Source organism: Brassica napus, chromosome A10 (genome assembly GCF_020379485.1).
Source record: "Brassica napus cultivar Da-Ae chromosome A10, Da-Ae, whole genome shotgun sequence".
NCBI lineage: Eukaryota > Viridiplantae > Streptophyta > Magnoliopsida > Brassicales > Brassicaceae > Brassica > Brassica napus.
The window spans coordinates 12,617,892-12,640,430 of NC_063443.1; the positions used below are offsets into that span (position 1 = coordinate 12,617,892).

The 22,539-nt window shown below is 33.2% G+C and overlaps 4 protein-coding genes across 5 annotated transcripts; 2 read left to right on the forward strand and 2 right to left on the reverse strand.

Annotated features, from left to right (window-relative positions):
• Positions 1-438: 438 nt before the first annotated feature.
• Positions 439-2,441, reverse strand: LOC106370389. Of its 2 annotated transcripts, XM_048743030.1 has the most exons (3): positions 1,970-2,026; positions 1,607-1,838; positions 439-1,478 (listed from the first exon to the last, which is right to left on the reverse strand). In XM_048743030.1, the coding sequence occupies exons 1-3, from the start codon at positions 2,024-2,026 to the stop codon at positions 754-756; spliced, it is 1,014 nt and encodes a 337-aa protein (XP_048598987.1). In that variant the 3' UTR covers positions 439-753. The 2 variants fall into 2 exon arrangements, with proteins under 2 accessions (XP_048598987.1, XP_013665858.2); XM_013810404.3 differs by having other exon boundaries at positions 451-1,478; positions 1,607-2,441.
• A 637-nt stretch (positions 2,442-3,078) lies between these two features.
• Positions 3,079-4,989, reverse strand: LOC106371607 (probable pyridoxal 5'-phosphate synthase subunit PDX2). Its single transcript, XM_013811685.3, has 6 exons — positions 4,659-4,989; positions 4,132-4,219; positions 3,969-4,042; positions 3,696-3,887; positions 3,509-3,606; positions 3,079-3,404 (listed from the first exon to the last, which is right to left on the reverse strand). The coding sequence occupies exons 1-6, from the start codon at positions 4,836-4,838 to the stop codon at positions 3,278-3,280; spliced, it is 759 nt and encodes a 252-aa protein (XP_013667139.1). The 5' UTR covers positions 4,839-4,989; the 3' UTR covers positions 3,079-3,277.
• A 1,778-nt stretch (positions 4,990-6,767) lies between these two features.
• LOC106371608 (serine/threonine-protein kinase GRIK2) lies at positions 6,768-10,090 on the forward strand. Its single transcript, XM_013811686.3, has 13 exons — positions 6,768-6,930; positions 7,270-7,549; positions 7,625-8,000; positions 8,084-8,158; positions 8,239-8,283; positions 8,437-8,511; positions 8,589-8,676; positions 8,761-8,885; positions 8,967-9,062; positions 9,140-9,206; positions 9,306-9,427; positions 9,522-9,600; positions 9,697-10,090. The coding sequence occupies exons 3-13, from the start codon at positions 7,707-7,709 to the stop codon at positions 9,870-9,872; spliced, it is 1,242 nt and encodes a 413-aa protein (XP_013667140.2). The 5' UTR covers positions 6,768-6,930; positions 7,270-7,549; positions 7,625-7,706; the 3' UTR covers positions 9,873-10,090.
• A 368-nt stretch (positions 10,091-10,458) lies between these two features.
• LOC106371610 (F-box/kelch-repeat protein At5g60570) lies at positions 10,459-12,631 on the forward strand. Its single transcript, XM_048743031.1, has 2 exons — positions 10,459-10,713; positions 11,017-12,631. Exon 2 carries the CDS (start codon positions 11,281-11,283, stop codon positions 12,412-12,414), a length of 1,134 nt encoding a protein of 377 aa, XP_048598988.1. The 5' UTR covers positions 10,459-10,713; positions 11,017-11,280; the 3' UTR covers positions 12,415-12,631.
• Positions 12,632-22,539: the final 9,908 nt, after the last annotated feature.

The window sequence follows — 22,539 nt, forward strand, 5'->3', positions numbered from 1 at the left end:
CAACTTTTTCACTATATCTGTGCGCCATGGATTATATATGTTTTTCCACAATATCTATTCGTAGATCAAGGGGCTGAGAAGCTAGTGAGAGCCATTGAAGACGGGATCTACACATGCAATTTATTCATTATGGAGTTGACATTATTTCATATGATTATAATTTTACAAGTAGATTGGTATTTGAAGTCATGTACTCATGTGATCTGTAACATAATTTAATTTACTTGTTCACATGAATCTATGCCTAGAAAATTGCAACCCTATTTTTATTAGTACTGACTTATTTGATTATTTAAATCTAATTTTTGTTTTTGATTTATAAGTTCTAACGAAAAGAGTAGTGTCCTTTAAGCATCTCCAGTTGTTCTTGAAAACCCCCAGAAATACACTTGCTTCCAAAGTACTGAAGAAGATACAAAAAACTGGATCCAAGAAATACAATCTCATATTCAAATGCCTGAATATACACACAGTATAGTTATTTTATACTTATTTTTTAAAACGTATTCGTATTGAAACACACAACAAAGCAACAAGGGAAAATTCAGAAATCAAGGGTTTGCTTCTGGCGCAAGAAACGTCTTACATTTCTTAAACCCTCAAAAACATTGGAAACTAGCCAAATATATTCTTGGCTCTTTATTACATTACTTTTCATGAATATAAATATTTTTCAAACAAAACATATAAAATATGAATTTTGCATGAAATTAATAAAAAAGATAGAAGTTTCCATACTTATCTTTCTTTTCATTAGATATCAGCAGAGAGGGGTTGTTCTTGAGGCTTAAACCTGCAGAGTCTGCAAGTAGGAGAGAACAGAGAAGGCGTTTGATACTTGTCTTCTCCTCCCATCACAGGCATTGGGACACCAGTCTTGGCCGTGCTAACGTAATCAGGACGGTAGGTTTTCCCCAAAACACCCTCAACGAACTCGCTTAGGTCTAAGAACTTGAACTGAGTCTCAAGATGAGCAAAAGCATCATCCTGAGGCAACTGGTAGTTGTGAACTCTGTCTTCTTCTTTCCCTATTGGTCTCACTTTGATGTCCATCTGAACAAGACCAGAGACAAGTACTCTCACGCTGTTTCTCTCGTCGGTTCTTTCGATGACGATCTCTCTTTGTCCTGAATTTGCCCTCCATTCGGATTGTTCATCTTCAGGTAGTGTGATGAGTTCGTCGTTGTGTCTGATGGTAAAGGCGTCGGTGTTTTCATCCCATTGAGTCACTTTGTTGGCTGTGATCACGAGCTTGTGGTTTTCGAACATGACATTTAGGGCTTGAACCCATGTGAAGTCTCTTGTTCTTCCAACGGGTCTTGTACCGATGAAGTGAGCGTTGATCTGGAGGTTGTTGTCTGAAACGATCGCAAAGTTTCCTCCTTTGGATCCATGGAAATAGAACATCCTACCATCTCCTCCAACAAATCTAGGGTCGTAGCAGAGAGAACCGTACCCGTTGCAGTTAGTTTTTCTCCCTGTAAAAAAAAAAAAGTTACTTGGTGTGTAAGTTAACAACCCCTTCCTTGTACCACAAGTAATCTATATATGTTCTTGTTACTTGTGTGAGAAGCAAAGGAGACTGATTGTAATAGAATGCACTTACATTTGCATGTAGCTTCGCATTTGCTGGTGCAATCAATGAAGCAACCTTTAGTGTTTCTGTTCTTGGTGGGCTTCCTCTTGGGGCATTCACCAGGACACACAAGAGTCTTGTAATAACATGCACTCTGACCCTGGCACATGGCCTGCTCTTGTCCTGTACGCAACGGTGAAAGCATCCTGTATCTAGCAGCTGCTTCACTCTGCTCCTTGTCCCTCTTCTCTTTCTCCTTCCTCTCTTTTTCCTTCTTCTCCTTTTCCTTCCTCTCCTTGTCCTTCTTTGCTTTTTCCTCCTTGTCCTTCTTCTCTTTCTCCTTCCTTTCCTTGTCCTTCTTGTCCTTATCCTTCTTCTCCTTGTCCTTTGGACCGTTACCGTTACCGTTACCATTACCATTACCATTACCATTACCTTTGCCTTTACCATCATAACCTCCGTTACCCTTGTCTACTTGTCCACCTTGCCCGTTGTTACCGTTGCCTTTGCCGCCATCGCTAGCAGCAATGACAACTTCGGTCAAGAGAAGCAATGCGAAGAGAGCTGCAAGCACATATGACTTTCTGTGCTCCATCTCTCAAGTTGAAGTCTTCTTATTTGGATTCTTCTTATTTTGTTTCTTAAGATGTTTTTTTTCTTCTTGTGGTGGAATGTTGTTGCAGGAGGAGGGATTTTATAGAGTGAAGAGAGAAATGAGTTGACATTTCAAAACCTCATATGATAATATATCTCTTGCTTCATCTTAAGAAAGAAGCCGACTCCTTTGAGTTCATCTCAAGTCAAAAAGCCCTACTTGATGAAAGCGTCAACATCAAAACTATTAGCTAGAAGATTAATTTAATTTTATCAAAAACTTACGTATTTATATGTTCACATTGTTATTCACCCATTTCTTTAAGCTTCATGATCAAAACGTTATTTCATATTTATTCACTTTTCCTTTTAAAATTTATAAATTGATCCACTATAATAAGGTTGGTAACAATCCAAAATTCATTTCTATTCTGTGTTACTTTTTGTTTAAATTCAAAATTTTCTTCCAAGTGTTACGACCGACATCAATATATTACTCTATAAACTTTTATGAAAGATAACATAATTGTTTGTTCTTGATGCCTTTCTGTCCAAGAAACGAGTAAGCTAGAACGTGAGGATGCCTTAAATGAAGAAGAAAGCCCCTACATGTCTGTAAATGTGTGTATTCCAAGAAACTGTGTTATTCACTTTTATTGGTCCACAAACCGCCCACTCCAACAAGCATGCACCTTTCCAAGATACCAAAGAAAAGTCAAACACGCCATAACAGTTGACCGGTTTATAATCAACCATTTAGCATCTAAACTCTTGAACCAAACACCAAAACCGAATAATACCATCAAAGTCCTGTCCTGTTTCTTCTGTCTGAGAAGTGAGAAGCTGCCAGTTGAATCGGAGTTCTTGGCCAAATAAACAGTCACAATTTCACAAGGCACAAACAAAACTGAACCAACTAAACCGGTTTGATTCAACGGTATACAAAGTTGTGTCAAGAAAACAAGTACATGACTCGTTGTGAAATTTTCTTGTGTGATAAATGCAAACTAGATTGACATTTTCTTTCCGAAACATCAAAAGAATCTGACACTTTTCTATAGTTTTTTTTTATTTCAAGAGAAGTGAGTGTCTTCTCTCTACTTTTAGTTACTGATATATAGGAATATCAGGCTTAGCTTGCTCGCTGGTTTCTCCAACAGAAACAATAGTTCCACTACTGCTTGAAGAAGCTCCTTGTTCCATCTCTTTCGCCATCTTCATGAAATAACTGTGCCTGTGAAATATATTGACCATAAAAGAGTAAAAATCAAAGCATACCAGATCATAATAACCATAACCAAGAAATTAAAAGACAAGGAAAAGAATTAAAGTAAATACCAACGCGTGTCTGCGGTTAACTCGGGATGAAACGCAGTTGCTAACAAGTTTCTTTGCTTTACAGCAACAATGACGTTCGTTTCAGGAAGAGCATCTTCCTGAAAAGACAGAAAACGAGATTCATATATGTCCTCATTAAAAAAGAACGTAATCGTTTTCATGAGCATAGGTGCAAAAAGAAGCAAACCTCTTGGATTTGGACAGTGGAGCTTGAATACAAGACCTTGTTTGATGGGACGGGATAATGCGCTAAGACTTCGACATCAGGGCCAACGTCGAGAACAGCTGGAGCACGTATGAAGACTCCTCGGAACGTCTCTGGCCCACCTTCTTTAGATGTTAGAATAGGTACAGAGATATCAGCTTCAAAACTTTGAATCTACACATAAACAAGAAAACGTTGAAACCAAGCTTTTGCAAACCTGTATTATTGAAGAACAGTCTTGAGATTTGTTTTTACCTGGCTGCCAAAGAAGTTCCTATGCACGGTGCAGTCAAGGCCACCTACTAGTTCTTGACCTCCCTCTTTCTGACCTGAAAAGTTTTCAACATTTTCTTGATTTTGTTTTCTTAATCATGTCACAACACAACTTGATGGGAAGATGAGTCCATTGAGTACTAACCAACGGCTCTGTCTGCCAAGAAGATAAGACCAGCGCATGTCCCCCATACAGGTTTCCCTGTCTTGACAAACTCACGTAGAGCCGGAAACTTCAAAGCAGCAAAATGAAAGAAAATCAGAACACACCAGAGACCTGCATAACTACTTGTCCTCAGGACTAACTCCTTCAGATTAGTTTCATCGACTAAGCCATAAGGGTCACAGACTGAGTTATGTACTTGTAAATTAAAAGTCCTCATTTTTCAATCTCAAAGCCAAACTGAGTTACGATCAAAAAGAAATCATTTCCACAAAAAGATCAGAACTTTGGAACAAAAGAAGTTTAATTGATACAAAAATCTCAAATTCTAAATTGCCTGATTAATGATAAACGCCAGATTCATTTCAACAGACGCATAAAGGAGAAACCTTTCCTTGTTTCAGCAAAGTGGGTCCTCGCTAAACCAAATATATATTTCAATCCCAGACTATTGGATTACTGGAAAAAAAAAAACAACGTAAGATTCTGGAGAGAGAGAGAGAGAGGACCAGGTTGTGGTACTCGGCGAGTTTGGCCATGGTGGTGCTCTCGCCGCCGGGGATTATGAGAGATGAAACGGTGAGAAGCTGCTCCGCCTTCCTAATCTCGATTCCTTGGACGCCGAGCCGCCGCAGAGCCGCGATGTGCTCGTTGAAAGAGCCTTGTAAAGCTAATACTCCCACGGTCATTGCTGCGGCGGCGTGATGAGAGATAGAGAGATAGAGGGAGAGAGTGTGTGTGTGTGTCAGATGAACACCACTAAATAGAGCTCTTGTGTGTATGGACTCAGACAAAGGCAAGGCTTTTGTTGCGAGTGGCGACAATTTCTTTGCCCCATTTGTTTTGTGTTTCTTTCGCCGCCCACGATATTAATATTTTGTCCCTGAAAATAAATTAAAAATGTATACAAATCGTTCTTTTTTTATTTGTAAAAGAAACACAAGTTTTAAAATCTTATTCACATCATCACATAAAAATGTTTAATTAGTTGTACGTATAGTTTTAGGCACTGTTTTAAAAACTAGACCGGACATTGATTCGATATTATAATTGGTTTAATGGTCAGATTGGTTCAACCAGATTTCAAATTTTAATCTAATTTTAAATTATATATATATATATATATATATACTATTTTGTTAAAACTTTATATCATTTTTTATTTGAAATTGAAAACAATCAGATTTTAATATCAAACTAGATCACTGATTTTTACCAAGTTTGATTGTTTTAGTGAAATCAAATTTTTAACACAATCTGAAATTAGTTAGAAGAATGAGTTAGAGTCCAACAAGTCCACAAGTCCGACTAGCCGGTTCTGTCCGGTTTTCAAAACACTAATTTTAGGTTAACATGTTTCGTACACTAAATCAATACCTGCAAAATTCTAAGTTAAAAAGCTCGTAAAACATGATTTCTCGTAATTTAGAAAATTGAAGACATCTTTATAAAGAAAATACATCTTACGATTTTTATTATATAGTGGTATATGTGAATTTTTTATAAAAATTTATTTGATTATATATATATATATAAATGCCTTACAAGAAAGTCGTGATTTTTTTTAAAATAAAAGTTATATATATATATATAGCAATGCTTCATTTTAAGAGAATTTATAAGTGTAAATTAATTTTTTTTGGTGTAAATGTTAAATAGTGTAAATTAAATTTATTTTTAAATTTTAAATTTATTATTTATATGGTATTAGAACATAAGTATTTCAGTTTCAGTTAAAGTTTGTTTGTCAATGTTCAGTCAATCAATCTTTTTTTGATGAAATATTAAATTTATTGATTATGATGAGAAAAAAATATATGTACAAAGAATGAGTTCAAAAAGAATCTATTTCAAACTAAGCTTTAAAGATTATCAATGTACACTAAACCATTTCTGCATCAACCCAAGCAAGCGGGGCTTGAGGTAGTACTTCGTAGAAGATATTCTGTTTCTGTCAATCAATCTTACAATTTTTTGCCTCAGATGACCAATTAAAGTATGAGAAAAGTGTATCAAAAACCTTACAAAAAATTATATATAGATGAAAAAATTGAAAGTATAATAGTTTCCAGTTTTCCACTCTTTAATTCATTTCTGAGTGTGAGATAGACTATAAGTCTATTACTATTAAAGAACTAAAGATCATAAAATTTTGAATAAAAATTTTCTGTTAATGTTCAAAAACAAACACAAAAAACATTAGTGAAACTGAAGTAAATATAGAGAGAAATTTATTTAATTCTTCTTCTTTTCGTTAAGAAGATGATATAAATCACTTTAAACAACCTACTTTTTACTTTATAGTTGCTGGATCTCTAAAGAAAAAAAACTACTCCAGGTAGGTAGCAGCCTAGCAGGTGGTACTTTTTACTTTTACAACAAAAAACACTTTTGTTTATAAATATTTGTCACGTTAGCTGGTAAAGTTTGAATATATAACTCCTCCTTTTCTAAAAATTAAACGAAAAATATATAGAGAATTTGTACTCCCTACACACCACTTTTTCCCTATTTGCACTTCATACTCTATATCCCTCCAATTTTCTTCCCCCAACATTACCATTTTCCCCCCATTATATCCCACCTTTGTTAGTATATTTAGCTAATTTACTCAAATATATAAACCCAAAATAAGGAAAATAAAAAAAGACACAGAAGGGGAGAGAGAGAGTATCGGTCCAAAGGCTTTCATATTTGTTGGTCCTAATCTCACGCACGACTACGACGACGACGACGCTCATTTTCTTCTTCTCCGATCGAATCCCCAAAGCCAGTCTGAATGTAAGATTCGATCTTTATCTCCGAATACTCTCAATCTCCTTCGTAATCTGCTTCTGGGATTTTTTGAGTTTTTCTTCTTCTGCTACAATCGAGATTCCGAGATTAGGGTTTTCTTCTGGAGATTCTGGGTTTGTTATATTATATACTCTCGCATTATTCGATTTACATCTAGACCGTTGATTTCGATCGCTTGGATTGAAAAAGTTAACACCTTTCTTCGTCGTGAATCAATCACAAAGTTTTAATTTTTTTTATAAAAGAAGCCGTCTTATTGGTTGTGTATCAGCGAATTTAATGAGATATATATTGATTGACCTTTCTCTTTTTTTTTTTCTGCAGAAGACTTTTATTTCACATCTTGACTTTATTGGCGGTTGTTGAAGCTCTGTAGCTCTTAGTTAACTGTGGGGGATATGCAGTCAACGAGTTGTTGTCGCTGCTCCTGAACGTGAAGAAGGAGATTAAAAAAACAAAACTTTTCTTCATAAGGTTGCAGTTTCATCACACATGTCGCGTTTCGAATGCAGTGGTTATGATCTCTCAAGCTCTTCTGTTCATCTCGCTGAGTGGCATCCTTTGGAATAGCTAAACTTCACCTAAACCCCTTTCATCTCTTGGGGTAAGATCTCGATTTATTACAGAGCCTGCTTTTGTGTCATTATGTTAAACATTAATGTCATTTTTTTTTGTACAGGTTCTTCTATTAATTTCAGCACTTTATATCTTTTAATCAAGAACACATATATTGTTTTAATTTTGGGGGAGAGGAGTGGATCATGTTTCGTGATAATTTTTTGTTTGCCCGTACCATGGGTTGCTTTGGGTGCTTTGGTACTTCTTCTACTAGAACCCGACAATCTCCAGAGCCCTACGATGATGATGCATATTCGTACTCATGTGATAGTGATGTAACTAGCATTGTGAGAGGAGAAGATGAGGAAGATGACGAGGAAGTTGAGCAGAAGAGCCGCTCTCAACGATCTGAGGAGATTTTGAAATATAGATTAGATAATGGATTGATCTGCAGGCAAGTTCCTGTGAAAGAAACTAATGAACTTATCCGTGGAGAGGTAAATGTGACTTCTCTTGCCTCTCTCATATTCTTTTCCTAGCAAGGGTTCGCATTTATCTTTATTGTTTGATTTGTTTTCAGGATGAAGATGGTAACAAGATGATCAATGAGTACGTTCGCGTGTGTAAAATTGGAGCCGGTAGCTATGGTAAAGTGGTAAGTGTGAAACTCATTTACAGTACTATCAAATTCAAAAACATCCAATAACTTTAGTTCTTTTCTGGCATCTACAACAGGTTTTATATCGAAGCACTGTTGATGGCAAGGATTATGCTATCAAGGTAAGTTATTGTGTTCTTTCTCTCCTCTCGTGAAACCTTTTTTTTTTGTTTAGTTGACGTTTATGATGTTATATTCTTCAATATATTTAGTTTGAACACTTAATAGGGGTTAAAGATCTCTGACATATTTTGATATAATACTTGGGTTTCCAGGCGTTTCACAAGTCGCATTTGATAAGGTTAAGGGTGGCACCTTCAGAGACTGCTATGAGTGATGTTCTTCGTGAGGTATCATGCGTTGCAGTTCCATTGGTTTCGTTTTAGAGAAGTTGTATTTAGGCTTCTTTTATCTCAATAACTTTCAGGTTATGATTATGAAAATTTTGGAGCATCCTAACATTGTTAATCTCATTGAGGTGATAGATGACCCAGAAACTGATCATTTTTACATGGGTACTCCCATTTTTCTCTTCTCTTTTTTGCTTGTTTTGTTTAGCATCTTTATCTTATAATGTCTGTCTTTCTGGTTTCACCCAGTTCTCGAATACATTGATGGAAAATGGGTGTATGACGGCTCTGGACCGCCGGGTGCTCTTGGGGAGAAAACTGCTAGAAAGTATTTGCGGGACATAGTTGCTGGCCTCATGTACCTTCATGCTCATGTATGATCTTCTTTGTTTAGCAATTCTTCTCTCGATTCATGGTTCATCACCTTATATGTCTTAATACTATTATATAAACAGAATGTGATTCACGGGGACATTAAACCCGACAATCTACTGGTCACTAGCAGCGGCACAGTGAAGATAGGAGATTTCAGTGTCAGCCAAGTATTCAAGGTAATAAAAATGACTCATTTTAATCCTTGATCTTCATCAATACATGATATGTATAATCCAATTGGTTGTTATTACAGGATGATGATGATCAACTGCGACGATCTCCGGGGACGCCAGTCTTCACTGCTCCAGAATGTTGTTTAGGTCAGTTTCCTTACTAATCTCTTTAAGCTTTGTCCTAACTCATTAGTTGTGTGAAGAGAGAATAAGCGAATATCTTTTGTACTTGGGTTCTGGAATCAGTGTCAGGTGTAACGTATAGTGGGAGAGCTGCGGACACATGGGCAGTGGGAGTTACTTTGTATCATATGATATTGGGACAATACCCGTTTCTTGCTGATACTCTTCAGGACACCTACGACAAGGTAAGGGTTTTTGCCTCTGACCAATGCTTTTCTTGAGTCTCAAGGAATGTTTTTGAAGAACCCTAAACCTCCGGTACTTTTATCTCTTAAACAGATTGTTAACAACCCTTTGACCATCCCGGATGGATTGAATCCTCTCCTAAGAGATTTGATCGAAGGTCTCCTTTGCAAGAGTGAGTTGTTTTAATCATTATTGGTGTAGTTAACTATAAACCCCTGAATTTATGCTAGTGGATTAATGGTGGAACGTCACCTGGTTGTTGTTGCAGATCCGAGCGAGAGAATGACACTGAAGAATGTGTTGGAGCATCCATGGGTCATGGAAGAAGAAGGTCATGTCCCTGAGTATATTTGTTGCTGCAAAAGACGTAATTCTGCCTTAAAGATTGAGCAAGAAGAAGAAGAAGAAGCTAATGGGATCTCTAACATCTCAGATGCTAGCTAAAGAATAGATGCAGAGAATGTCAACGTCAGCCCCGTAAAACTTTGCACTTACTGTTTTTTCCTTTCTTTAATATATACTATAGATAAGTGTCATGTTCGTCTGATGTGTTGTTTTATAATTTTGAAAATGAATTACTGAGTGATACTGATTTTTAAGGCTCTGAATTTTTGTTTCCATGGACGGGTTTGATATATATATACAAAGATTCATTTGCACCACGTAATAAAGAATGCAAGTCTCTTGGTAATCAAAAAGACGCAAAGGTAAGATCAGTTGCTACAGAGATTGATTTATTGGGTGCTACAAAAGTAATAAAGGAGATGGTTTAAACTCTTCCAAGGGAAAACCTTTGGCTCCTTCCTTTTAGAATGATTTGCAGGCTACAAATGTGTCAGTTGTTTGTTCGTATTTTCTTAACTACAAATATATCTCAAAGTTTCACCAAATCCTTTCATCAAAAAAAGTATAAATTCTTGATTTAGAAAAAAAAAGACATAACAAATCTTTTGGGGGGGTCAAAATAGAAATATCTAAAAAGTTTAAGGATTAGAATAAAAAGACATAAACAAACATAAGCTGCTTGCTTGCTTTAGGTACAGTTCTGTCTCTTTTTTTGTTCGGCTTTGGTCACACACACTTGTTTACAACGCAAACCTTCTTCTCCAAAACCAAGTTTTTAGTTTCTCTCTCTCTCTGTTACGCACTAATCTTCTATTCATTCTCTCTATACCTTTTTTTGACTCGATGACGGTCGCCGGCGAATTTTTCAAGGGGTAAATAGTTTCCCCGGAATAAGACGGGAGAACGAGATCTAATTCAACCAATTGGAAGTTTTTATCGGGTAAGGAAAGTAACCTTGTCTTCTCAGTTTTATTGGTTTGACTTTTTCAATCCTCTTTTCGGATCTGGGCGGGGCGCATTTCCCAATCTCAGATTTTTTTTATTGAGTTTTCATCAAGTCTCTGATTCGGATCTGCTTTCTCTTCTTGTTCATTATTTTTCGTTTGCCTTTTGAGTTTAAGGATCGAACTTGTGCTAAATCCGAACAAAAAGATTCTATTTTTGACATTTCTTTCTACTTTTTGTTTGATTAAAAAGCTTTCCAGATTCTGAGTTTGTGTGTGTGTCTTATTGATTACTACAGATTAATTTGGGTTTTGCATTGGTCAGAAGAACCTACTGGTTTTGAGGATGTGTGTTTTGATTGTTTGAGGATTTAATGGAACAAGTAAAGAGATGGAGATTGTTTTGGAGCAACGGTCGCAATCTGTCTATTGATACTGGGACACTAGTTTCCCAACTGAGAATCACCTGTAATGATACCTGAATAAGACTCTTGCCAAAGATTTGTTGTTTGTATTTTTCCCTTCTTTTTTTTTGGTTGGATTCTTTAGGTTTCTTAGCAGTAATGGCGGCTGAGGAACATTCGCCTCAGAGAAGCCAAGTCTCTGCTTCTGTTGTAGAGAATGATGCTCAACGCCTTCGGTTGGGATCAAGCGACTCGCTTCTCCCCGGTCTCATCGACGACGTCGCTCTAAACTGTCTCGCTTGGGTTCCAAGAACCGACTACCCTTCCCTCTCCTGCGTGAGCAAAAAGTACAACAACCTGATCAAGTCTGGTCACCTCTTTGGTCTCCGAAAAGAGCTGGGGATAGTGGAGTATCTCGTCTTCATGGTCTGCGACCCTAGAGGCTGGCTAATGTTCTCTCCCACGAAGAAAAAATGGATGGTCCTTCCCAAAATGCCCTGCGACGAGTGCTTCAACCACGCGGATAAAGAGTCTTTGGCCGTGGACGACGAGCTTCTCGTCTTCGGGAGAGAACTGTTTCAGTTCGCTATATGGAAGTACGGTTTGAGGTCTCGGCGCTGGGTCAAGTGCGAAGGGATGCACCGTCCTCGCTGCTTGTTTGCCTCCGGGAGCTTAGGAGGGATCGCTATTGTAGCCGGAGGGACTGATATGAACGGGAATATACTAGCGTCTGCTGAGCTTTACGATTCTTCTTCGGGGAGATGGGAGATGCTTCCCAACATGCATTCGCCTCGGAGACTGTGCTCAGGGTTCTTCATGGACGGGAGATTCTATGTTGTTGGAGGGATGTCGAGCCCTAATGTATCGGTTACTTGCGGAGAAGAGTTTGATCTTGAGACGAGGAAGTGGAGGAAGATCGAAGGGATGTATCCGAACGTGAACAGAGCGGCGCAGGCTCCGCCTCTCGTTGTGGTGGTGAACAACGAGCTGTTCACGCTCGAGTACTTGACCAACATGGTGAAGAGGTATGATAAGGAGAGGAACAAGTGGGAAGTGATGGGAAGGTTGCCGCCGATGGTGGACTCGTCCAACGGTTGGGGGTTGGCGTTTAAGCCGTGCGGGGACCAGTTGTTGGTTGTTTGCGGGCAGAGAGGGAGTAACGGTGAGGGTGTTGTTGTGAATGCTTGGTGTCCGAAGACGGGAGCTAGAGATGGGAACTTGGATTGGAAAGTGATTGGTGTTAAAGAGAATGTTGGTGTCTTTGTTTATAACTGCGCGGTGATGGGTTGTTAAAGTAAAAGAAATCAAATCTCTTTTGGTTTCTTCAACTTGGAAGTTCGGTTCTTTGTATTACAACATCAGATCTTGTCTCTGGTTCGGTCTTCAGCTTGGAAGTTTTTGTTGTTTTATTTTCTTCTGCTTGGGATTAACATGCTTTTGTGTTTGATTCTGTTTTTAATTTTATTTGTGTAAACTGAAAAAAAGAAAGAAAATTCATTACTCTTCAAAATTTACCTCCTTTTAAAGCTTTTTTTTTTTATCATTTTACTTGAATAAAAAGGGAGAAAATTTTCCAGTATGTATATTGATGTAATGGTTTTTGGTAAAAATAATAAAACTATATATGTGAAAACTGTTTAGTGTTTGCTACAAAATAATATGAACTCTCTGAAGCTAGCTTCATGATTCACGTGTTTAGCCCAATGAAAAACGGGCTTTGCGAGTTATCTATTACTAGCCCTATTGGACGTTTAAAACGGGTTTTAAATAATAACATCTACACTCTACATGATCGAAGTATATAGTTTTCTTTTGTCGGCAGTATAAAGTATATACTTTTAAGATTTGATATCATTTGGAGTTCTGTACATCTATAAAGTATTTGCTCATCGACAGGTCAGCAAACGTACAAGCGACAAAGTATGATGTAGATATCGTTTTCATGTCCGAACTTCTCAGTAGTCCCAAAGTTAAGATAATGACGTGTGGGATCTAGTTAATCAATTTTATTTTCGTGTTTACATGATCTATTGAATCTGATTTTCGTGTTTACATACATGCCTTGTATTTGCAATTTTTTTCTTAATTTAGTCGTGTGTTCCCAAACGAACTAGTATTTGAACATTTGCTTTTTGCATGCGTGAGAGAAACTTAACGTGTGATACGAATTTGAACATACTTGCAATTATTCAGCACATGAGTTTACGTATAATAAGTATTAATGGGGGATTTCAAATGTTATGTATTGCCATGGCTAAGAAAAAGAATTGAAATTTGTGGTAGATTGATGAATTTACATGGGATTTTTGCCCAGTAAAAGTGAACAAATAAATAATAGCTTTAAAGTAAATGAACAAACTATTAATTATGTTAGAGTTTATTATCCAACCTATTTTAAAAACTCTAATGAAAGACCAAAATGCTGAATACAGTCCCACAAAGTTACTTTTGGAATAATAATTTTGTTAAAAGATAAGAATACACAAGTTTCAAAAAAAAAAAAAGATAAGAAAAAATTTTCGGAAAAGACAAATTTTATGGTTTTGTCGAAATCCCACTAAGGTCATTGTAATGCAGATTTTATTTTAGTCTTACTTATTTTATAGAATCTTGTAGTTGGTGCTTTCTCCCAAACAATGGGTCGTCGAGCATGATACGTACTCACGTCTATGTACATAATTAGTCTACACATGTTACGTTTAGTCATACACTTTGTTTATTACTCCATGTTTACTTTGTTTTAGTTATCACTTATCCTACGAAGCTGTCTTTTTTTTTCTGAACCCCATCCAATCGCTCACATCGGTAATAAACTGCGATCAATGACTTTGCACGGCATGGTTTCCAATCTAGGTTTAAAATTTGTGGTTTTCTGAAGTTTTAGTGACTGGCAAATAAAATTTATAGATTTAATATCAAAGAAGATATCAAATATACTTTTCAACATTGGATCAAATACACACTTATCATTTGTATCATATAGAAACCTATATAGTTTGTCAGAAAGTCATCAATAACTCCTAATTAATGCTACGGAGCTTATTCTGATACATGTAAAGATTTCTACAATCATTAAAGAGAAACACAATCCTAGAGAGAGAGTGAGCTTTGCCTACCAATATGTTTTAATTAGCCTTTGGTGTGTTGGCCAATTCTGGTGTTAGGTTTGGATGACTTAGGTATATGCTACTTTCACGTAGTCGGTAGGTTTGGCCAATCAGATATATTTTCGTATTTATTTTAGGGTTTTTCGATGTTTCTTTTTCTAAAAGATGAAGATCGACGAAACAATTACTGCGCAATTAAGTTAAAAATTTGTCGACTGCAGAGTACTAGAGAAATTTAAAATTACAACTATTTCCTCTTTTTCAGAAAGTTTAAATACTAGTGGTCTAAAACCCATATTTGGAACTACATTAGAAGCTAGTCGGACAGTAATTCTGAACCTACCGAAAAATCAGAGAGTACTCGAAAGTTACACGAAGTCTAGTTTTAAATACAATTTAATACTTCCTCCGTTTTTTTAATATAAGTCGTTTTAGAGAAATATTTTTGTTCCAAATTATATGTCGTTTTCGGTTTTCTATGTAAAATTTATTAATAATTAATGTTGTATAACCAATGGTAATATATCTTCTATTTTTTTATTGGTTGAATTGTGGTTAGGTAAATAATTAATGATGCTTTTGTTTAGAAAATATAAAAAATTAATAATTTTCTTAATCTACGTGCATAAGTGTAAAACGACTTATATTAAAAAACGGAGGGAGTATATTTATAATATATTTAGTTAATTTTAAACATGATGACACAAGTTCTTAGACATAATTATATAACTTTTTATATATAATTTTAAACAGCCTCTTTTTGGTTCGTAAATAGTGTATTTGGTACGAAAAAAATTCTTAAATGTAGTATGTATATGTTTGTTTTGGGTTTGATAGCTAATTTTAGTTATTTAGTAATGAATAATTACATAAAATCTGTCAATAATGAGTAAAAAATAATCAACCGTGTCTCAATTTTACACGGATGGAAAAAAACTTAAGCAGTCAACGCGGAAATTAAACGGTCTTACGCGGGAACGCCTGGCTACACCGATTTATACATATTCGCCGCGGTCAACCTCCAAACAGTACCTAAACGACCGCGTTTTCAGACAGGGTCTAAAACTAAAAAATTTAGTACTCGTAGAAAATAATATATTTATCAATTTAACATGTTTTTTGTGAAAGACAAAAAATATATTAAAAACAGAGAAAGAATTGTTTAGAATTTTTGTTCAAAATTTAGATTTTATTATTCAGATTTTAGATATTAACATAATTAATACATTAAAATAACTTTTACGAGGAAACCATATGAAATTTCACAAGTTCTAAAAACAATTAATATGATACTTCAATTGAGAAACCCTAATTAACTGTGTATTCCGACATTTTTCTAACGCTCTATTTCCAAGATGTAACACACAAGTTTATCAACTTACTATTGAAAAAAGTACAGAAGTGTTATTTTCATCAAAGTAAAAATGTTGAAGATATTTGACACATAACAAACTATACTACTTAATTAGTTTAAATTTATTTTTATCAAAAAGTCTAACTCATATTCTCATACCTACATTTTACTAGGATATGATTATACTGTGATAGTAACACATTAATAATGTTCTTTCTATTTCATAATACAAGGAGTTTTTTTCAAAATATAAATTGTTCACATTTCTATATAATTTTTTCAATTATTAAGTATAATGTAGCCAACCAAATTATATATATTTTTATGATTAGTTCAATTATATTAAATATATATATATATATATATTAAATGCTACCTTTAAAATAATATGTATAAAATTTGTGTGTTTTAGCTAAATCTACCAATATTATAAAACAAAGAGAATACTAAAATTGTGACTGAATAACAAGTTAAATGAAATGAAAAAGTTAAACTAAGGAGAAAAAATAAAAGTGAAACCCAACATAAATCTTTTTTCTCTATTAATCTAGAAAAAAAGTTACTTCACTTTATTTCTTTTTACCGTAGCTTGGCTGAAAACATATTTGTTTTCATTGGATAAAAACAGAACTATTCAGCCGAAATTTTTTTACTCCACTTTGTTAACACTAAACATGTCATTGATTTATATTCTAATAGAAAAGGTGATTGGTGATCAACCCTAGCTGGCAAAATTAATTTGTAAGAATAACAACTTTTAAAAGGTGTTGAGAAAAAATACTTTCAGAAAAAGGTTATTAGTTATAGTTTCCCTACCACTAAATTATGTGTTCCTTAATTTTGACTCCCATCTGTCATATTTTTGATATGCATCATTGTAGAATATTTATTTTTTTGATCATAATTATTAGAAAAATTAAAATTGACGTGTAAGATGATTCAAACACATACAGAGACACAAGTGTTGAACACAAAAGTGTGTTCAATAAAGAACATATAAAACCTTCAGCTTAACACCTCAGTATTATTCTGGCCATCATTTCTAAGCAAGTAAAAAAAGCATGTGTAAGAACATTTATACAAATACAGGGACACAAATCTTCAATAAAGAACGTATAAATCGTCCAGCTTAACACCTTCGATGAAGACTGGCTGATTTTGAATCCAAGTCAAGATAGCTTTAATTCGTGTAAGTGATTACTCCTAAAAAGTTTTAAAAGCAGTTTTTTTTTGGTAAAAATGTTCAACTTTTATACTATTTTCAGTTGTTTTGACGGTAGTAGACAAATTGAAACTAAACAATACAGGAGAGAGAAGAAGAGAGCAATGTCTAATACCATCTCCGATAATTTATTTTATTTCTTACTCTAAAATAAAGTAACTCTATAATAGAATTTGAGTTTGCTATAATGGTATTTTATTTTAGAGTAAAAAATAGAGTGATGAAAAAAAACAAATTACTCTATATTCGAAGTAAACCTATTTTTTATTCTATTATAAAACAAAAAATAGAGTATTATTATTTTTATTCTAAACTTTATTTTAAAGTGGAAAATAGAGTAGAATTAGAGATGCTCTAAAACATATAAGGAATATTGGACAAACTTAAGACCATACAGCTAAAAAGCAGAAGAGATCAGGCGGCAGCTTGACCGAGAATAATACATTGCCAAATAGGGACAATATCTTTGATGAATAATGAGACCACACTGGAGTTTTTAAAAGTTTTAAAAGTAGTTATTAGAAGCGCGGGATAACATTTTAGTTAAATTTTCGATTTAAAAGTTACTAATTTTTCTGATCTAAATTTTAATATTTGAGTTTAAGATATTTAACTGAGAATACTTTATTTTAACATCTCATAGTGATGGACATTCAAAATTTAGGTTCATGTCAGTTAGGTTAATTCAATTTTCAAGTTATTGGGGCTCGGATGTTAAGACCCATTTATGAATCATAACTTTTCGAATCAGATCGATTCGGGTGATGTTGAGTTCGAGTCGGGTTTTTTATTTTTTCATAAAACCCGAAGCGAACTGAATTAGAAATAGTTTGGGTTTATTTGGGTGTGTTTATTTGGGACTAAAGCCAAAAATTCCAAAATCACCAAAAAAACCTGAGTTAAACCTAAAAAACAAAAAACCAGATAATTCATGTAATTGGGGTTTTGGATATTTTTTAAATTTATATTATATATAAATTAATACTGTTATGTTGATTTTCAGTTTGGTTTTTGCTCTTTGGGTTTAGAAAAGTAGAAACCATTCAGATTATTGTATATTTTTATCCAGTTTTAGTTCTAGTTTTTTTGGTTCGGTTTTAGTTTGTTTTTCAGATATTGGATAATATATCCACGACTACAGTCTCATTAGTTTTCTTATCTACATAATATATATCTTACTAAAACATGATTGAATTTCCTAAGAATACCTTATAATATTACTTTTGTACAATTTAATTTCATCTAAAGGGATATTTGGTCTTTCACTAAATTTTTCTTATTATTTGTAAACTTATTCAATAAAATCATTTATGGCTTAAATATCATATTTAAATTGCTATATTCAAGGGATGTACGTAACAAATTAACGTCATACACTGTGAAAAACATTTTGCAGTATATACACTTTTTCAATAATAATTATTAAACATAATATTTCTTTCTAGCCCAAAATGGTAACATACCCGATATTAAATAGTATAGATATCTATATAATCAAACTTAATTTCATTTAAAGCCATTATGGTTTTGTGGCTATAGGTACTTTGGACATCCATTTTTCTTTTTAAAGCAATTTTTTCAAAGAAATTATGTTTTACTTTAAAAAAGTAAAGCTACAGAAAAAAAGTTAGAAACTAAAATATGTTAGCTTTCAAAATTAAATTTTCTACAGCTTTTATTAAGTGTTTTGAAAATAAATCGACAACAAAAAAAATTAAAGCCAAAGGAAAAAAACTCACACAGCCAATTTTTTTAAAAAAAAAAAATATATTAAGCTACATTAACAACCAATCGACCCCATAAGAGCCGGGTAATTTTATTTATAGGAAATAAAACTTGTAAAATAAGTTTATTATATTCACAAAATCGTAAGAAAAAATCAACAATTATAGCATCAATACAATTACAACAACAACTCTTTTTACACCCCCTTGATTTTGCTAAGTATTTACAGGAGTACCACTCCTTTTTAATTTTAGATCAAATAATTAGGGAAATTTGTTGTAACTACCAAACAATCTTCCCCTATTTTCCAACTGTGAAATTTTATTTTATTAAACAAAACACTTGTAAATTATAATATTATGTATTTTCAAATAATTGGTATATGATTACATGTATATGTGTGTCAAATATTTTTTTTTCAACATGTGTGTCAAATATCTATGTTTGTAAATTATACCATATAGATTTTAGTCTCGTGGTCTAAGAGTGTATTTTTATTTTGGACAATTTAATTCAGAATAATTTAAATACTTGATGGTTTATTATATAAAATCATATTTTTTATTATCGCTGGTTAAGTATGCTATTGCAATATTTTTAATTGTGTATACACTATTACATTTACAAAAAAGTATTATATGAGAATCTATCATCAGAAAAACTTTTAATGTTTATAGAGATAAAAGAAACAAAACTTAGAGACAATAATATAGAAGGAATTGGCGTCAGTGATTTTGAAAACCAATCATTAGTCATCAACAAAGTTGGATTTGCAATAAATATTAGAATTACTCAAATAAGTTACTGACCTTATTGGTCCAGATTATTTACCTCATCAACTCTAAAATTATGGGTCAAACAATGGGTTTTGAAAATTTCTTCGATCATACACTGGTCGGTCAACAACCTTGATTCATAAAAAAAAGTGAGCTCTTTGAAAAAAAATAAAATGGTGGATAACAACGACAACTTGCAAATCAAGATTCTCATAAGCATGGGTAGTGAAACTTTATATTATGAGAAAGTTGGTTTAGTTTTCTACCTTTCCATGACCTGATCCGGTTGTTTATTGTACAGAGTCAAACTTGCATAAGTCGAAGTGGATCATCCGAAAGATGTTTAAGAGAACCAAAAAACCATCATTCAAGTCATCGATATGATTCCAATTGAACATCTGGATTTACAGAAGACCATCGGTGATAGCAGGAAAATATGTTCAAAGATCTTTCAGTCTTATTATAATCTAACAAATATTATGATCTTTTATTTATTTTCAGTTTACCTCATTGATAGACTAACGTTTTGCAAGTCATTACCGATGATTTACATTTTCAGTCCGAAGCTTCTACATGCTTCGGCTAACTTCTGTCTGACATGCTTCAGTATCGACCTTTCAGAGATAAAAATATTTATTATCCTCTCTTTAAAGTACAGTTTCGAGATTTATCTTTGACTGACACCTTTCTATATATTCTGAACATAATCATCATTTTATCCACTGACAAATAAAGGCTAGAAAAGAGATCTCTAATATCATTTGAATCTGTCAAACCTGTTCAAAAAGGTTTCCAGAAAGATCAGTATATTTTGATAGACAACATATAAAGAAGATGGAAAAAAAGATCTCTACTATCAAATCAAATTATAGTATTGATTTGGTAGAAATGGGTGGTGTAGATGGTAGTATTTATACCAAAAGGGTGTGTAGATTAGGCATGGTGTCTCTATAAATTTGGAATATATAATCTTTTTGAAATAATTGGTAAGTCTTAAGCTTAACTATTTATCCATAATATTTGTCTATGACATTGTTAATATGGAATCAAATCTTTTTTAAAAAATTATTTGTTTAGATTGTATGAACAGTAAGGTAAGATTTTGGGTGAAACTAATGTTGATTTGGTAATCTATATATACTTCTAAGATTAGAAGTATTTTTTGTTAAATAGTTTCTATAAATATGTTTAATGAAGAATTATAAAAAGTGAATATATTGATTTGGGATTATTATATCTCGAAATTTTTTGAAATCCAAACTCATACCAAGAACCACATAGCTGAACAGACTTTAGTATTATATTGAATGTGGAGGCATAGTTATGATTATAGAAAAGATAATTGTATAACAAATGATTAGACTTCTGAATTATTATATATAGACGAATGAATTTTTTTCGTTTTTGGATTATTAAACTCTTTATTAAATGATAGTGATCACATAGTTTTATACCTATGAAAATATGAAAGGAGTTAAATGGCACACTCATTAAAATCGTTGGAGGTGACATATTAGTATGTAAGATTTGATAAAACATTCCAAAAGGTATATTTCTTGTTTTCATCGAAGCATTCCATAAAACTATATATTAATTCATATAGCCGATAGAAAGGATTTCATATACTATAATTACACATGTTTAATTAACTAAATAATTAACAAAAAAATACACAGAATTAGGAGATAGTTTGTTGCGATTTCAAAACAAAAAATAAAAGAATTTAATTGAAATCATAGTTTAAAAATAATTCAGTGGCATAGAATGGTAAATACTTTAAAACTCCAAGGATATCTCAAAAAAGGCCCTTCAGTTTTAATAGTATTGATTCTTCTTCGTAAGAAGCAAAATATGTAATAAATCCACTTTGATTTTGGGCATCATTCCAATTCCGAATTAGAATAATATATCGTCTTTACCTTTCATAAAATCAACATTTAAAAGTGTGTAAAACACATAAAAATATATTAGTAACTATTATACCTTTTTGTACTGACTATCATGAAATTTACATGCGGACTTGCTCTGGCGTTTGAGATTAAAGACCGTTGTCTGGCTATGACCCACTTTCGAATGTGTGTCCGCACCGCTAAAAGGTTTGATCTCTAGTCTAAACTATCACGATGGGACCAAAACACTCAATTATCAAAAAAAAAACTATTGTAGTTTTTCTGTATACTTGTAATTCTTAACTTTTTTAATAATAACATACAAAATATGTGAATTTTAATTTATCTAGTGATACACTGATAATACTAAGGGAAATTGCATCTAGTAGCAAAAAAAAGATTATAATTCACTCACTGATTATTTATCCTAATTTACACTGATATGTGTTGTATAATGTGTACGTAATACTACAGTTTTACCCTTTTAATCAATCGGGACAATCTGCAAAACAAAATTAAATATATATTAGATATTATTTATTGGGACTAGTGGACATGGCTATTTGTATGTCACAAATGTTTCCCTGTATTAAATTTGTAACATGTAATAATTGAGGAAGCATAACAACTTATTTCTCCTTTTTTGCGATTACAAAGCTTCTGAGTACATCTCCGTCGACAGATTTTGGAGGAGCATGCCAACTGTGAGGACTCTTTTGAAGAAAAGAGTCAAAGAATTTTCTGATTTTGAAATATAAAGTTGCGACGACGACATTGAGGCTCCGTGCATCCATTTTTTGTTGCACTCAATAACCCAAAAAAATAAATAACAAACTAACCGAAATTCTCTTTTCTTTTTTCTTTTTTCTTCTTATCTTTCTCAAAAAAAAAAAAATTTTGATTTTTTTTGTTATTTCACAATAACCCCTTTCTAGATGATTTTATGTTTTTTTCCAAAATGTTTTATATTTTATAAACTTGCTGATAACTTTTTGTAAGAATATATTTTTCATCTTTTCAAGTGTATGCTCTGAAGTCTGAACCTTTTAGTCTGCTTTCCTTTTCGAAGTTCAGGTTTACTTGTTAAGACTATGTTTCTATGGTTTTTTTCGATTTTATATCTTATTTTGTATATATAGTTGTATCTATCAAAAATTAAATGATATAAAATTCTAGATGATAACAAAAAGAAAGGTTTGTACCGACCCTTTTGTTAGGCTAATTTTGGAGGTATCCTAAATATTGTGGATAAATACATGGCCAGAATATTATGTAAGTTGACTATCATGAAATATAAGTACAAAATATTTTTTTTCTTAGATCATAAATCGAAAGTTTACTATCT